The sequence below is a fragment of the Sceloporus occidentalis genome, unplaced genomic scaffold (genome assembly GCF_023333645.1).
Source record: "Sceloporus occidentalis isolate IW3139 unplaced genomic scaffold, rSceOcc1.0.p SCAF_114, whole genome shotgun sequence".
In the NCBI taxonomy this organism is placed as follows: Eukaryota; Metazoa; Chordata; class Lepidosauria; order Squamata; family Phrynosomatidae; genus Sceloporus; species Sceloporus occidentalis.
In genome coordinates, this window is record NW_028317094.1 from 2,421,287 (window position 1) to 2,437,229 (window position 15,943).

Consider the following 15,943-nt stretch of genomic DNA (forward strand, 5'->3'; position numbering starts at 1 on the left):
TTATGGTGCATTTAGACATTTCTTGCCAAATATTAGAACCAAATTTCATTATTCAAAAACATTTCTGGGGAGCACTCTGGGCTTGAGGGCCACTGGGCCCACCCCCAATTTAGATCCAGAGATGTTCTTCCATATCCCCCAACATTTCACAGATGGGAAAAGGAAGACACATGTTGACAAGCAACACCAAGAGGTGGTGAATATGGCCAAAGTTGTTTATGAGGAAGATCACACAAGCTAGGAAGGACACAGCAGTTTGCTTTTGCTTCAGCCTCCAGGGAAGGGCAATATTCTGCCTCTTTCTTTCCTCTCCTCTCCCCACTTTAGAGTTATGGGGGGCAAACTGAATGGCATTCAGGAACTGAAGTGATCTGAGAAGGGGAAAGTGGGAGGAGGAGAGAGCAACCGGGACATTTTTAAAAGCCCCTGAAAAAGTGGGGTGACAGAGGATTAACCAGGACTGTCTCTGCTAAATTGGGAGAGTATGTTCCCCTCTTGCTTTCATGAACTGGCCCAGCAGTGACACAGATGAAACAAAGTCAAGAACTTTGACTCACCAAAGAGTTCTTGTACCTCTGCATCCTCTTTCTCTTGGAGCCCATCTCCTTCCGCTTGGCCTCTGTGTCGGCCATCAGGTGGGCAGGGGTCCTGGTGGTCTTGCACTTGGGTCACTTCCAACAAAAGGTCCCCAAAGCTGTGTCCAAGGGGGCCGAGATGAAGTTCCTGCGAAAGGAGACCAGAGATTCAAAAAAAAGGACACAAATTGGATCTCCTATAAAGAATTAATCCAAATAGACAGAACTGGTTATAGAGTAAAGACACGAGAAGATCCTAATGATCAGGGTTATGATCTTTCATGGTTCTTTGACAGACAATTTAGAGAGCTCTTCCTAATGGATAAAAAACAATATGGCATTTGCTATTCAGACTCTGTTCTAGAACAGGAAATAATGTTGAATAAAGAGAAAAGCATCCTGCTGGTGAGATACAGAAATGACATATCCCTCCTTTGGGCCGATGCAGAGGTGGGCATCCCATTCCTCCCTCTGCTCCAAACAAAGCCCCCTGGACCTAGCACAGATTCACTGCAGCTCCCCTACACAACAGATACCCCATGCCTTATTAGAATGGTGGGGGATTAGGGGATGGGGATTAGGAGAGGGCCCTGGTTATGTCCCTGTAGCTAGATGTGAAATGAGTGCATCATAAATAAATAAATAAAACATCTGCTGAAACCTCCAGAGTTCTCCAGTGCTTTTCTCCATCATCAGCCCCTTTCCCAAGAAGTCTGCATCCACACTGCAGAAATAAGACACTTTGGCACCGCTTTAAACACTCAGTGCTATAGAATCCTGGGCTTTTACCTTTGGGACACTTAGCCTTCTCTGCCAGAGAACTCTGGTGCCACAACAGACTACAAATCCCAGGACTCCATAAGATTGAAACAGAAGAATTAACTCACTTTAGAACTGGATTATTTTTGCAGTGCAGATACAGCCTGAGTTGGTTGTAAAAGGGCAGAAACACCAAATAACGGTTTTCCATTAAAAAAAATAAGCAATCTGCTTATCTGTCTAATCCTTATTTTTGTTGTTCTTGTTTGTTTCTATGTTTACTTGGTCATATGAAATGGTCTGGTCAGTTAGCTTCCTTCTTGCCTGAAAATCTCTTAATAAGAAAACTGGGGAGACTTTTTAAACCTCCCAAAGGAGCTTCTTTTGGCCTTTTTTGCGGACAAGCCTCCTCTTAGAAGCCAAAGCCCAATGTTTGTGAAGAAGAAGAATAAGGCTTGTATTAAAACTATCCTCCCCATTTCTGATCCCTTTTAAAACCCATGATCCCCAGAAGGAGCAGAGCTTTGTTTTAAGAAAACCCTCTCAGAAAAGACACACAAAGAGACACACTTCCTTCCTTTTGGCCCAAGGAGCCTGGCGTCCTTCTCTCTCTGGAGCCTCAGGAGAGAAAGAGAAGCCTCTGTTCAACTGAGGCTCAGAGAAGGTTCCGGAACATTATTCCCAACAGTCACAAGCAGAACAAAATGGCCGCCAGAAGACAAAATGGCCACTGGAACACAAAATGGCCAGGGATGGTGGGAGGGACCGGGGTTCTGGCCAATCAGGGCCAGGGATGGAGGGAGGGAGGGGATTCCAGCCAATGGCAGCCCTCAGAGTCTCCTCAGGAGCCAATCATGTGTAAAATACATATCATAAAAACATCACAAAGTATAAATTTCCAATTACAGTAATTGCAGGGCAGTTATGCTGTTATGACCGGAAGTAAATGTATACACAGTTATGATTATATATACATACTGATGTTGACCAGAACATGGGGGGTGTATACATGCGCAGGTGCATCTATGTGCATTCATATGTACCTCCATATTTCTCCATGCATTTGCTTATGTTTAAATTGTACACAAGTAGAAGAGTATATATAAATGTGTGTGTTTATTCTAGCCAGCTGCAACAAATCCCAATCCCCATCTACCTAACCTATTCCATGACCCACAATCCCCAGCCAAATTTACAACCCAAAGACATTATCTTTAGTATTAGTAATTAAAACCTAATCTTAACAAAATATAACTTTAAAACATAAAGAGACATATGGACAGACAAACTGTAAAAGCAAAATCACAAGGGCCTTTTCTCAGCACCACTGGATTGAAAATATAATCTTTGCATTCCTTACTGACAAAAATAATGCTAGTTCACTACTGGGGTTTTTGTGGCTTCTCTCCTGTCTGGACTCTCTGATGTCTCACTAATAAGAATAAGAATAATAATAATAATTGTTATTTATAACCCACTTTTCCAAAAATAGATCAAAGCGGTGTACAGCAAAGGAAAAAAATGTAGCACAATATGCAATATAAAAACATACAGTATAAAAGCATCATAAAAATAACCCAATACTTTAAAACACTATAAAATCTACAACAAGCATTAAAACCAAAGAAGACAAACTACCTAGTTAGAACCATTGCATATCAGGGGAGAATAGCATGTAATCAGGGCACATGGGCCAAAGCCTGTCGGAAGAGAAAGGTCTTTAATCCTTCCTAAAAAGATCAAGGGAGGTGACGGAGCTTGACTTCATAGAAACACATTTCCCACAATGCTGGCATTTGTATGGCTTCGCTGCTGTGTGACTTTTCTGATGTGTCATTAGGTATGACTTCAAATGAAAACACTTCCCACAATGCTGGCATTTGTATGGCTTCTCTCCCGTGTGGACTCTCTGATGTTTAACTAGGACTGACTTTGATAATATTATATGTACTTATATATTCTTCTATATATATTATACTTATACAGTCTGCCCTTCTTAAACATGGATTTTTTATAGCATCCACGGCCAGAAAAAGTGCCACAACAGTATAAATATAAAATATCAAACCTTGATTTTCCAGTTTTTATTAGGGACACCATTTTGCTCTCTCATTATAGTCAATGGGACTTGAGCATCCCCGTATTTTGTTATACAATGGGGATCTTGGAACCAAACCCCGGCCTACAACAAGGGTCCACTCTGTGTGTGTGTGTGTGTGTGTGTGTGTGTGTATTTATCATCATATATAATCCATATATCTATATCTATATTTCACATCAAAACCCCATCAATAGTGGCTATTTCCCCAGCAAGCCTGGAGTTTTTGGCGCATGCGCAAAAGCCTCCTACAGCGCCATCTGCTGTCCAGCAAAAGGTTTGCGTGGGAAGGCCCTGTGGCGAATAGAGCCTCAAGCTGACCAATGAAAAGGCAGCTAGAGCTCAGCCAATCAGGTGCTGGCTGAGAAGAGGGGAAAACCAACCGGTGGCTGTCAGTTGGAGAAGACTGACAGTTGGGACTTTTGATCTGAGGGGAAGGCTCTAGCCAAGGCAGTGTGAGGGCTTGGGTTGTTAGCAGTCCTCCCGAGGGACTGGAAACGGGGTTTTCCTTGAGTCCAAAGGGAAGGACTTGGGTCGCAAACAGGTTCTAGGAAAGAGAGGGATGAGTTGTGTATCTTAACTGTGACAATAGCCTGTGGGGCTTGGGCCCTAGAAGGGAATTTGGTAGCACTAATTATTTATTCATATTGAACAAGCTTTGAAAGGATTTATATTTATTCCATCCTGTATTACAATAAGCCTTCGTTTTTATTTTAAACATCACTTGGCTCGTGGTTAGGGTTGCCATAAGTCAGGACCTCCAAACCAGGACAAATGCAGGACAACATTTTCAAATGTAGGACACAGTTTTAATAAATGGAGGACACGCGAAAAAATTGATGCTTTTTTAAAAATGTTAATATAAATGCATGTTTCTTAGGCATGATCAAAATGGAGGACATTTTGAAATTTGACAGAAGAGGACATATCCTGGAAAAGGAGGAGGATGCCTGGTCACCTTGTCTCTGGTCCAAAATACACTGCAGAAATAAAACATAGCTGGACTGAAATGCCCAGAGTTCCTCACCAAAGATGCAGCCACACTGAGGAAATAATCCAGTTTGAGAGTGACTTAACTGTCCTGGGTTAGTGCTGGGAATGCTGGGAATTGTAGTACACTGTGGCCCCAGAGCTATCTCTGACAGGGAGTCCCATAACCCTCCAAACGTAGTTGAACTGCAGTGCCCAGAATTCCTCACCAGGTGCATCCACACTGAGGAAATGGTCCAGTTTGAGACTGCTCAGTGCTGGGGAATCCTGGGAATTGGAGTCTATTGTGGCCTCAGAGCCATCTCTGACAGAGAAGTCTCAATGTCTCCCAAACACTAGCATTCCCAGGATTCCCTAGCACTGAGTTAAAGCAGTCTCAAAGTGGGTTATTACTCCTGCAGAGTGTGAGAGAGATAGAAAGGCTAGGGACTGGATTCATTCATTAACTCACAAAAGGAGGATATCTGTGTCCAAAACACACTGTTTTGACTGCCAGGGCTCAGTGCTATGGAATCCTGGGAATTGTAGTTTATTGTGGCACCAGAGCTCTCCAACAGAGAAGGCTAAAAATGCCTCACAGACACCAGACTTCCAGAGCATTGAGCCCTGGCAGTCAAAGTTAGAAAAAATACACAGGGGCAACATAAATATTGAAAATGGCCACGCACCTCCTCCTCCTCCTCCTCCTCTTCCTCCTCCTCCTCCTCCTCCTCCTCCTCTTCCTCCTCCTCCTCATCATCCTCGCCTCGGTGTCAAAGGAAATGGCCCTCTCCCCCCTGCTGCCTTGCTGGGACCAAACAGAGGAGGAGCTCCTCTTCCTGAGTCTGGCAACCTCCAACAAGCCTAGAAGATAATTCCCCAAACGTTTGGCCAAAACTCACCAAATCCCCCCGTATCTCACCAAATATTGAGTCAAAATCCCTGAAAAGTCCCTGTAATGTTAATATGGCAATAAACCGTAGCCCTAATTGAATAAAAATAATTGGAACTTATTTCAACTCTCAAAATTACCATTAAAACCAAGCACCAAAATCACACCAAAGGCTCTGAAAAGTACCCATTTTGGTGTGAAAGTCACCAGATTGGCAACAGACCAGGAGTCAAGGAGGAAACCGTGCAGGGACGCCCCCTAGTGGTGAAAAACCGGAATGTCCCGCCGGCAGGAGGGTTATGGCAACCCTACTCATGGTGAGGTTAAAAACAGCAACACTACCTATAGTTTAAAATCTTTGGTGTGCCTCACACATATTTTGGTGGCAGTGGTGGGATAACAAAAGTCCCAAACACCTGCCACAGTAGAAAGGTTGACCCTCACAGGCCCAAACTCCTGAGGTGAGTTTTGGGTCCTAAGGCTGGGAGTATTGGTAGTGTGCTTTGCTTTACTCTGCCCAGAGACAATGCCCAGAGAGTGGAATCGCTGGACAGATAGGGAGGTCCTGTACCTCTATCACTGTCTGGAGAGGAATGTGGACCTGGACCTCATAATGGGGTCCACATCCCACCCTAAGAGGGCAATCTACTCAAAGATTGCCAGAAAGATGAGGAGAAGGGGTCTGAGAGGTCACAGAAGCAGGTGGCCTCCAAGGTGAAGGTGATGAGGACAGCCTTCTATCTTGCCATGTGCGAGCATGGCAACAGCTGCGCACCATGACACAAACCTCCGGTTTTTGATGAGATGTGGCATCTCTGGATGCTGGCTGGGGGTCCTATATTGGACCTCAATGCCATTGCGGGTGAGTCTTGGTTGTTGACATTTCCTGTACTGGGGTGCTATGATTGGTTGTCGTGAGGCACCTGAGCTCATTTCTGCACTTGTGTCTCCTGTTCCTCTTTCCTCCACACAGAACACCTGGGGAGGCGACACAGGGCGGCCATGCGGAGTCCACCTCACCCGGGGGAGGAAGACAATGGGAGTCCACGCCATCACCCTGAAGGTTGGCTTATGAATATATACAGTCAGCCCTCCTTATACACGGATTTATTATACATGGATTCAAGCATACACTGTTTGAAAATGTTCCAAAAAAGTATAAATTTCAAATATCAAACCTTGATTTTCCACTTTTTATAAGGGACACCATTTTGTTCTGCCATTATATTTAATCGGACTTGAGCATACACGGATTTTGTTATATATGGTGGATCTTGGAACCAAACCCCAGCGTATAACAAGGGTCCACTGTATATATATGTATACACACACACACACACACACACAGAGTTAATATATATACATATATGATATATATACATATATATACACACACATTTATGTATATATAAAATATAATTATATATACATACACATATGTATGTAAGTACGTGTGTGTGAAGATGCACACGTTCAGACAGATATCTATGGTTATGTATGTAAAGACATGTTCTATGCAAGATTTATGTTTAGAGACTTGCAAGGGTTATGAGTTGCCTTCAGGCACTGGAGCTCATTTCTGCAGCCACTAGGTGTTCAGATTAAGGTATAAGTCTGAGTGCACTTAGATAGAGATGCCTCCACATATATGCACACATCCATCTATTGTTGTCCATTGTTCTGGTTCGTTGTTCCAGGTGATGCTGGAGAAGAGGCCCTGCCTCCAGCGGAACCAGAGGCTGCAGGCGATGAGCGAGAGGGACTCCTTGCCCAATGCATTGCTCACCTGGAGGTCCAGCACCAGGAAGGTCAGTTCCCCACCTTCACAAAGGCCCCATTCCCACTTGGCCCTGTTTATTTGTTCCTTTCCATGATTTTCCCGTTCCTCTATAGTTATAGATTTATTTATATCACGTGCCCATCTTACCATGCTGTCTTTAATAATTTCATCTTCTAGATCTCTTTCTTTTAATAGTTTATAACATTTGGATATGTGTTTACCTTTTAGGTCCATCATAATTTTATCTATTTCATTGTTATCCATCGTTAACCCAGGAGATTTATTGTCTGCCTTAAAACAATTGTTTAATTGGTTGTATAAAAACCAATCCTTCATGTTTCCTCTTTCGTTAAGATCTTCCATAGATTTCATATTGTATTTTCCTTCTGGTGTTTTGTTTATTAAATCTCCATATCTTAGCCATGAAGTATCTTTGTCCTTTGTTCTATTGTAATAGGCTTCTTGCAGTGACACCCAAAATTGATGTCTCATTTTATACCATACTTTAAGCAATGATCTTCTTATAACATGATGGTTAAAAGCATTATTATATTTTGGTTTTGTATACCACATATATGCATGTATACCAAGATTCAGGTTAGCTTTTTCTATATTCAATAAATTCTTGTTTTCTAATTTGAACCATTCTTCTAACCATTTGAAACAAGCTGCATAATAATACAGCTTAAAGTTTGGTAAGTTACATCCCACCTTGAAGCAAAGATAATTTACTAAGGCAACCATAACAGTTTCGACTCCGTATCCCATCCTGAGGCCAGTTTGAAATGGGTCCAGATAATCTGTTTCATCCAAGACCGCTTGGAGATGAAGAGCAACTGTCCTCAAAATTATGTTGGGTAGAAATGGAAGATGGGAGACCGGTCTGTAATTGTTCATCTCCATGGGATCTAAGAAGGGCTTTTCCATAAAGGGCCGTAGCACCGCTTCTTTTAAGCATGATGGAAAATAGCCCTAACTAAGAGATGCATCTATGATATATCTCAGGTGATATAAAAAGGGCAAGGGTCGGGAGGGCAAGTTCTCCTCTTCACACTTAAAAGGAGCTTGTCCACATCCTCAGTACTCAGATTCAAATTGATCCAGTATGATCTTACTCATGGACACCTCACTTATAGCCTCTGCAATAATGCTGATGTCCAATTTGGCTCTTATCTGAGAGATATTATCTGTGAAATAGTCATTTAAAGTATCATAGTGAGCTGTGGAAGGCTCTAATAATGGGTTCTGGGAGGAAGGTGCCTGAAAGAGGTCCCAGATCTGCCCCCCCCCCCCCCGACTTCAGCAGTCCCTTTATGCTTCTCTTCCCTTGGCACTTTCATTCCTTTATTCCTTCCTTCTCCTCTTTTAACATACATCGCTTCAAGGGGGTCCAAGGCCCTTTCAGCGTGATCCCAGAACCATGAGATTCCCCCAAATGAATGAGGCTCTCCCCACTTCCCTCCCTCAGAGCAGCTTCAGGGGCTGAGAGTCTGCATGCGCAGATGCCCCAAAGACCCCTTCTCAGCATGCGCAGGGATCGTAAGGCCTTTGCTGCTGCTGCTGCTTATTCCGCTGGCGGCCTTTGGAAGAAGGGAAGCACTATGGCCTTTTTTCCTTCCTTCCGGAATGGAGCCCAAGCTGCGGAGCTGGACTCAGGAGGGAAAGGCTGGGAAGGCCCTGCTTTGTACATATAGCTCTGTCTCTCTGAGAGACAGAGAGAGAGAGAGAGTGTGTGTTTGCCTCTGTTTTTATGGCTGGGAATGGAGCTGAGGGCTGAGGAGAGAAGAAAGGGTAGATTTTGTGCAAATGCAGAATTTCTCTACACCAATGAGTCCAGTGTGTTGAAACAACAAAAACTTTATTGCAAACACATAATCAGAAATTTAGTGTTTAAGTCAGAGCTGCCCTCCCCAAGCCAAACAATACATTAAAACCCCAAAACCAAAAACACCCTCTTCCAAACCTAGCCCCCCATCCAATTCCCACAGTCTATGCCCCACAGATAACAAGGCCCCCTTTGTCATTCCCAGAAAATAGCCCTTTCTGTTAAAACCTGTCCCCAACTTTCTTCTGCCAACATCCCACAAATTCCAAATGCTATCATTCCCATAACTGTTCTAACCAGCTATAGCCAATCCCACCCCTCTGTTTAACTAACCTATTCCACCACCCATAATCCCCACTCAAATTTATAAACGAAAGCAATAATCTATAATAAAGGCAAATAAAACCTCAAAATAACAAAATATAATTAAAAAACATAAACAGGCATATGGACACAAAAACCTAACACACGAAATCACAAGGGCTTTTTCTTATCACCACTAGATTTAAAATATATTCTTTGTTTTCCTTCTTGATAAATATAATCTTAGTTCATTTCTGGAATTTGTGTGGCTTCTCTCCTGTGTGGACTCTCTGATGTCTTTCTAGGTTTGACTTCAAAGAAAAACATTTCCCACAATGCTTGCATTTGTTTGGGTTCTCTCCTGTGTGGACTCTCTGATGTGCCAATAGGTATGACTTGGAAGAAAAACATTTCCCACAATGCTGGCATTTGTGTGGCTTCTCTCCTGTGTGGACTCTCTGATGCGCCACTAGGTATGACTTGGAAGAAAAACATTTCCCACAATGCTGGCATTTGTTTGGGTTCTCTCCTGTGTGGACTCTCTGATGCGCCACTAGGTATGACTTGGAAGAAAAACATTTCCCACAATGCTGGCATTTGTTTGGGTTCTCTCCTGTGTGGACTCTCTGATGTGCCAATAGGTATGACTTGGAAGAAAAACATTTCCCACAATGCTGGCATTTGTTTGGGTTCTCTCCTGTGTGGCCTCTCTGATGTTTCACTAGGCCTGGCTTCTGAGAAAAACATTTCCCACAATCCTGGCATTTGTATGGCTTCTCTCCTGTGTGGACTCTCTGATGCACCAATAGGTATGACTTGGAATAAAAACGTTTCCCACAATCCTGGCATTTGTATGGCTTCTCTCCTGTGTGGACTCTCTGATGCACCAATAGGTATGACTTGCAATAAAAACATTTCCCACAATCCTGGCATTTGTATGGCTTCTCTCCTGTGTGGACTCTCTGATGCGCCAATAGGTATGACTTGGAATAAAAACATTTCCCACAATCCTGGCATTTGTATGGCTTCTCTCCTGTGTGGACTCTCTGATGCGCCAATAGGTATGACTTGGAATAAAAACATTTCCCACAATCCTGGCATTTGTATGGCTTCTCTCCTGTGTGGAATCTCTTATGTCTCACTAGGCATGACTTCGAATAAAAACACTTCCCACAGTGCAGGCATTTGTATGGCTTCTCTCCTGTGTGGACTCTCTGATGCGCCAATAGGTATGACTTGGAAGAAAAACATTTCCCACAATGCTGGCATTTGTTTGGGTTCTCTCCTGTGTGGACTCTCTGATGCACCAATAGGTATGACTTGGAAGAAAAACATTTCCCACAATGCTGGCATTTGTTTGGGTTCTCTCCTGTGTGGACTCCCTGATGCGCCAATAGGTATGACTTGGAAGAAAAACATTTCCCACAATGCTGGCATTTATGTGGCTTCTCTCCTGTGTGGACTCTCTCGTGACTGACAAATTCTTCTGTAAAGGAGGACAATGACAGACAAGACTGAATCTCAGTGTTAAGAGAGGAAAGTGTTACCCCAAGACTTAGCCCCACGTTCATCCCTCCCTATTTGAGATTAAATTAATAATGTTGGTGTGAGTGACCTGAGCATGACCCTGTTCTGGATGCCCCAAATCCATATAATGACTGTATCCTTACTCAGAGCTACCAAAGAAGAAATTGAAGGGGAACTGTCATGAGGAAATCAGTAGAAGCAGATAGTCAGGCATTTGAAAAATATTCCAATATATATATGTAAAAATACTTTGATTGAAAAGTGGCATCATTTCCTGTGAGACTGCCATAGAGTGTTGAGTCAGAGCACATGACATGATGCAAGCTAACTGCAGAGGATGCTTCATGCTGTGAGGCACCAGGAGATGACTCACAACCAATACAGTATGCAGCGCACATGCGGATTGATGTGGGTTGGAGTTGTGTGTACAAGAGATTGTGAAGTTGATGAAAGTCAGAGAGGAGAGCTGGTACATATTTGTTTTCTATTGCAAGTCAAGCTAAAGAACCTCCAAGGACTTGGAGGAAATCAACTGTGTCTGTGAGTTATTTTTAAATGTGGAGAGTGTTTAATGCATTGCCAATGCCTATATCTGGAGATTTGCTTCTGTTCTTGCTGGATTATTATTGAACTCTGGGAGTGTTGCCTTCAGACTGTGCTATACATTGGCTTGTGAATGGGACTGGAATTCAGAGCCAAGAAGGATCTAAGACCCGGTGTGACAATCCTGTTTGGCTGAAGTATTTCCACCAAGGACCCACTGCATTTATTTCAGTTTCAGACAATCCTTTTCTCACCCAGGAAACATCCTAAAGCAATTTAAACCTTTTTGAATGCTCGGTTTCTGCCCCCAAGCAACAATTTCAGTATAAATATCAGCCCCAACTGGCTGTTCTTCAGCATCAGTCCAGTTGCAGACTTACACTCTGTTGGTTTACATTGCTAAACACCTCACTACACTCACCAACCCCATTGCTATAGCAGTTATTGACTTCTCTTCCCTTTCTGGACCCTCAGCAATTGGAATCAACCACAGAGCTATAAAGCTAAGGTTGGAAAAGAAGCATTAGAGAAAAAGGAATTTTTGTGTCACCCTTTCCTCTCTTCATAGACATTGCTCATAATTGCTAAATGAAACCCTTAATATGTATGAAAACAAGGGCCTGATCTCGAGTTCAGTTCTTAAGTTCGGTGCTCTACATGGGGCTTCCTTTGTACCAAGTTTGGAAGCTTCAGTGAGTTGAAAACGCGGCAGCCAGATTAGTCACCTGAACATCTAGGTCAGACCATATAACACCAGTATCCCTACATTGGCTGCCAATTAGCTTCCGGGTGCAATACCAAGCATTGCTTATTACCTTTAAAGCCCTACATGGCTTGGGCCTGAGCTAATTGAGGGAACGCCTCTCCCTACACAATCCGCCCCACACTCTCAGAACATCTGGGAAGAATCTATTAGATTACCCAAAGGTCAGGCTAACAACAACTTCTCACAGAGCGTACACAGCCATGGCCCCCAAGTTATGGAACAACTTGCCGGAGGAGATCCGTCTTAACACCACCTTGGATGCTTTCAAGAAAACACTTAAGACGGATCCCTTCCGGCAGGCTTACGCATCCAACCTCTTGTAAAGAACTTAAGGAAAAATCCCACTTCTGATCACAACTGTGCATTTTAAATGATGTTTTTATTTGTCCCAAATTGAGTTTTAAGCGTTTTGTTGTTTTACTGTGTGTAAATTGGATGCTATTGTTGTTTTGTGGCTATTTTATGGTTGTAATACCACCTCGCTCCATTGAGAGAGGCGGGTAAATACAAATAAAACTTATTATTATTATCAGTATAATCTGTGAGGTTGGTGGCTGCCTCCCAATCCCCAAGGCCCCTCTCCTGGCCCTTCCCAGAGGTCCCTTTCTCTCCGCACAGAGCTAGGAAATCCTGGCTTTGCTCCTGCCTTCCCCTCCTGGCTCCCAGAGGCCTAGAATCATAGAGATGGAAGAGACTACAAGGGCCGTCCAGTCCAACCCCATTCTGCCATGCAGGAATCAAAGCATCCCTGACAGATGGCCATCCATCCTCTGTTTGAAGACTTCTAAGAAAGGAGACGCCATCAAAATCTCAGAGGGAGTTTGTTCCATTGTCGAACAGACCTTACTGTTAGGAAGTTCCTTCTAATGTTGAAGTGGAATCTCTTTTACTGCAGTTTGCATCCATTGTTTCGTGTTTTAGTCTCTGGAGCAGCAGAAAACAAGCTTGACATTCCTTCAAATATTTAAACAGGGCTATCATATTACCCCTTAACCTTCTCTTCTCCAGGCTAAACATCCCTAGTTACCCAAGTCGTTCCTCATAGTTTCCAAATCCTGCACCATTTTAGTCGCCCTCCTTTCGACATGCTCCAGTTTCTCCACATCCTTTTTGAATTGTGGTGCCCAGAACTGGACACAATATTCCAGGTGAGGCCTGACCAAAGCAGAATACCATGGCATTATTACTTCCCTTGATCCTGACACTATACTTCTATTGATGCAACCTAAAATCGCATTGGCCTTGTTAGCTGCTGCATCACACTGTTGACTCATGTTCAACTTGTGGTTTACTTGGACTCCTAGATCCCTTTCACACGTGGTTTCATTCAGCCAGGTGTCCCCCATCCTATATCTGTGCATTTCATATCCCTCTTAAGCCTGATCCCCTTCCCTTTCTCCCTCCGCTCTCCAACCTTCCTTCTTGCCCGTCTGCACTGCTTCAGTATTTCACCTTCACCATCTCTTTCCTGCCTTTCTGTTTTTCACATCCGCTCCTGCTTTCTATCACAGACACACACCCATTTATGTGATGCATAAAAGGGACACTTTGAGGCTCATTTGTTGAGAAAGGCAGAATAATCCATATACAAATTACTCATTGGGAAAGGCAAAGCAAGGGGGCTGGGACCTGGATTTCTGTTTTGGTGAGGATCAAGCACCAGGGAGCAGTATTAAGACATCTCTAAGACAGGGATGGACTACTGTTGGGGATTGGGGGCATCACATTGGCCCCCTGGGGATCTCAGGGGCAACCACACATTGTATTGCCTTAAAATAGGAATAAAGTTTTGTGCGTCAGTATCCCATTGCATCCCTTTGGGGAAGTGAAGCAGAAACTCAAAAGGCTGGAAGAGGGCCAAAAAAGGAAACATACTCAGAGATGTGCTACCATTTCAATGAGAAATGCATTACTGGTAATCTCCATGCTGTCTTCCTACAAAATCCTAGCATTGGTGTGATATCTGGGGGCGGAACTAAGTTTCAGAATTAAAAAGTCCTTTCCTTCCACCAAAAGGTTTATTGAGAAACTCAGGCAGAAGGGTCCATTAATAAGTCTAAGATGTCTCTGAAGTGTCTAAACCTTTTCCCTCCATCGTTAACTACCTTCACACTCCTCCCTTTTCCTCCCCTTCAGCCCCTAACCAGCCTGGCTGCCATGGTACCTCTTGCCTTCTTCTTCCACCGTTCACATGCGCCTCTCCCCTCTGGGGCATGTCTGCCACCCAGAGTTCACACATCAGTCAGTTAAGAGCCTCCACAACTGCTTCCCTTCCCCGAAGCCATTCTAGGCCCCAATATCCTTATCAACTACTTAAAACTACTAGCATTTACACTACTAACAATCCCCCCAAACCCCAATACCATTCTAGATGAACCACAGAACCTACTTCTGACAATTGGTAGTTTACAATGCAGTATTTGGAATCCTTATAAAGTGGAGAGCAATAGTGCCTCACTAAACCACAAATTCAAATATTCTACAGGATGTTGCTGTCACAATTAAACTACGCTTGAAAGAGATCTAGGATTCCTAGTAGACCACAAGTTGAACATGGGCCAACAGTGTGATGCGGCAGCTAAAAAGGCCAATGTGATTCTAGGCTGCATCAATACGAGTATAGTTTCTGGATCAAGGGAAGTAATAGTGCCGCTCTATTCAGCTTTGGTCAGGCCTCACTTGGAATAATCCTGTGTCCAGTTCTAGCCTCCGAAATTCAAAAAGGATGTTGACAGGTTGGAACATGCCCAGAGGAGGGCAACCAAAATGGTGAAGGATCTGGAAACCATCAAGCCCTATGGGGAGCGGCTTAGAGAGCTGGGTATGTTTACCCTGGAGAAAAAAAAGTGAAGAGTGGATATGATATCCATGTTCAAATATTGGAAAGGGTGGCACTGAGGATGGAGCAAGCTTGCTTTCTGCTGCTACAGAGAAAAAGAGACACCACAATGGATGCAAACGACAGAGAAAGAGGTTCCACCTAAACATTAGGAGGAACTTTGGGACAGTAAGAGCTCTTCGACAGTGGAATATACTTCCTTAGAGTTTGGTGGAGTTCTCTTCTTTGGAAGTCTTTAAACAGAGGCTGGATGATGCTTGGAATGTGTATTCCTGCATGGCAGAAGAGGGTTGAACTGGATGGCCCTTGTGGTCTATTCCAACTCTGTGATTCTATAATGCTAGTGGATTCTGGTTCCTTACCCACAGAGACCACATTCTCATAATTCTCCATCATGACATAACTGTACATCAGTCTCTGCTTCTTCGTCAACAGTTTCCATTCGTCCTCAGTGAAATATACAGCCACATCCGCAAAGGTCACCTGCAACAGAAAATAGCCCTCATCCACAGAGTGACTAAGGAAAAGGGGAGGAATGGGGCATCCAAATATTATTTGATCACTTTAGAATTCAGTCCAGGAAATAAACTTTAAATGCTGTCAGCAAGAAAAAAGCTACTGCTGTTGAGACTCAGTTTGTCTCGAATCTTTTCAATATAATATGCAGTATAATCAACAATATAATTTAGGCCATGGCTCGGATATTGATGATGGATTAGGATACTAACTATCTCAACACATACAGTACATTTAGCCACCAAAGAATTATGGTGCATTTAGACATTTCTTGCCACATTTGAGAGGCAAACGTCATTTTTAATCACAGTTCTGGGGAGCACTCTGGGCTTGAGGGCCACTGGGCCCACCCAATATTTAGATCCAGAGATGTTCTCCCATAGTCCCCAACATTTCATAGATGGGAAAAACAAGACACATATGGACAAGCAACCCACAAGGCAGTGAAGATGGCCAAAGTTGTTTATGAGGAAGATCACACAAGCTAGGAAAGACTCAGCAGTTTCCTTCTGGTTCAGCCTCCTGGGAAGGGCCATATCCTGTCTCCTTCT

At 43.4% G+C, this 15,943-nt stretch overlaps 2 protein-coding genes across 2 annotated transcripts in view; one reads left to right on the forward strand and one right to left on the reverse strand.

Moving 5' to 3' along the window:
- LOC149282475 (uncharacterized) overlaps window positions 1-15,943 on the forward strand; it is a 186,896-nt gene that overhangs the window by 63,130 nt on the left and 107,823 nt on the right. The window lies entirely within an intron of this gene.
- Window positions 9,374-12,346, reverse strand: LOC149282479 (uncharacterized). The gene is made up of 2 exons (XM_089498147.1): window positions 12,343-12,346; window positions 9,374-10,687 (listed from the first exon to the last, which is right to left on the reverse strand). Exons 1-2 carry the CDS (start codon window positions 12,344-12,346, stop codon window positions 9,450-9,452), a joined length of 1,242 nt encoding a protein of 413 aa, XP_089354273.1. The 3' UTR covers window positions 9,374-9,449.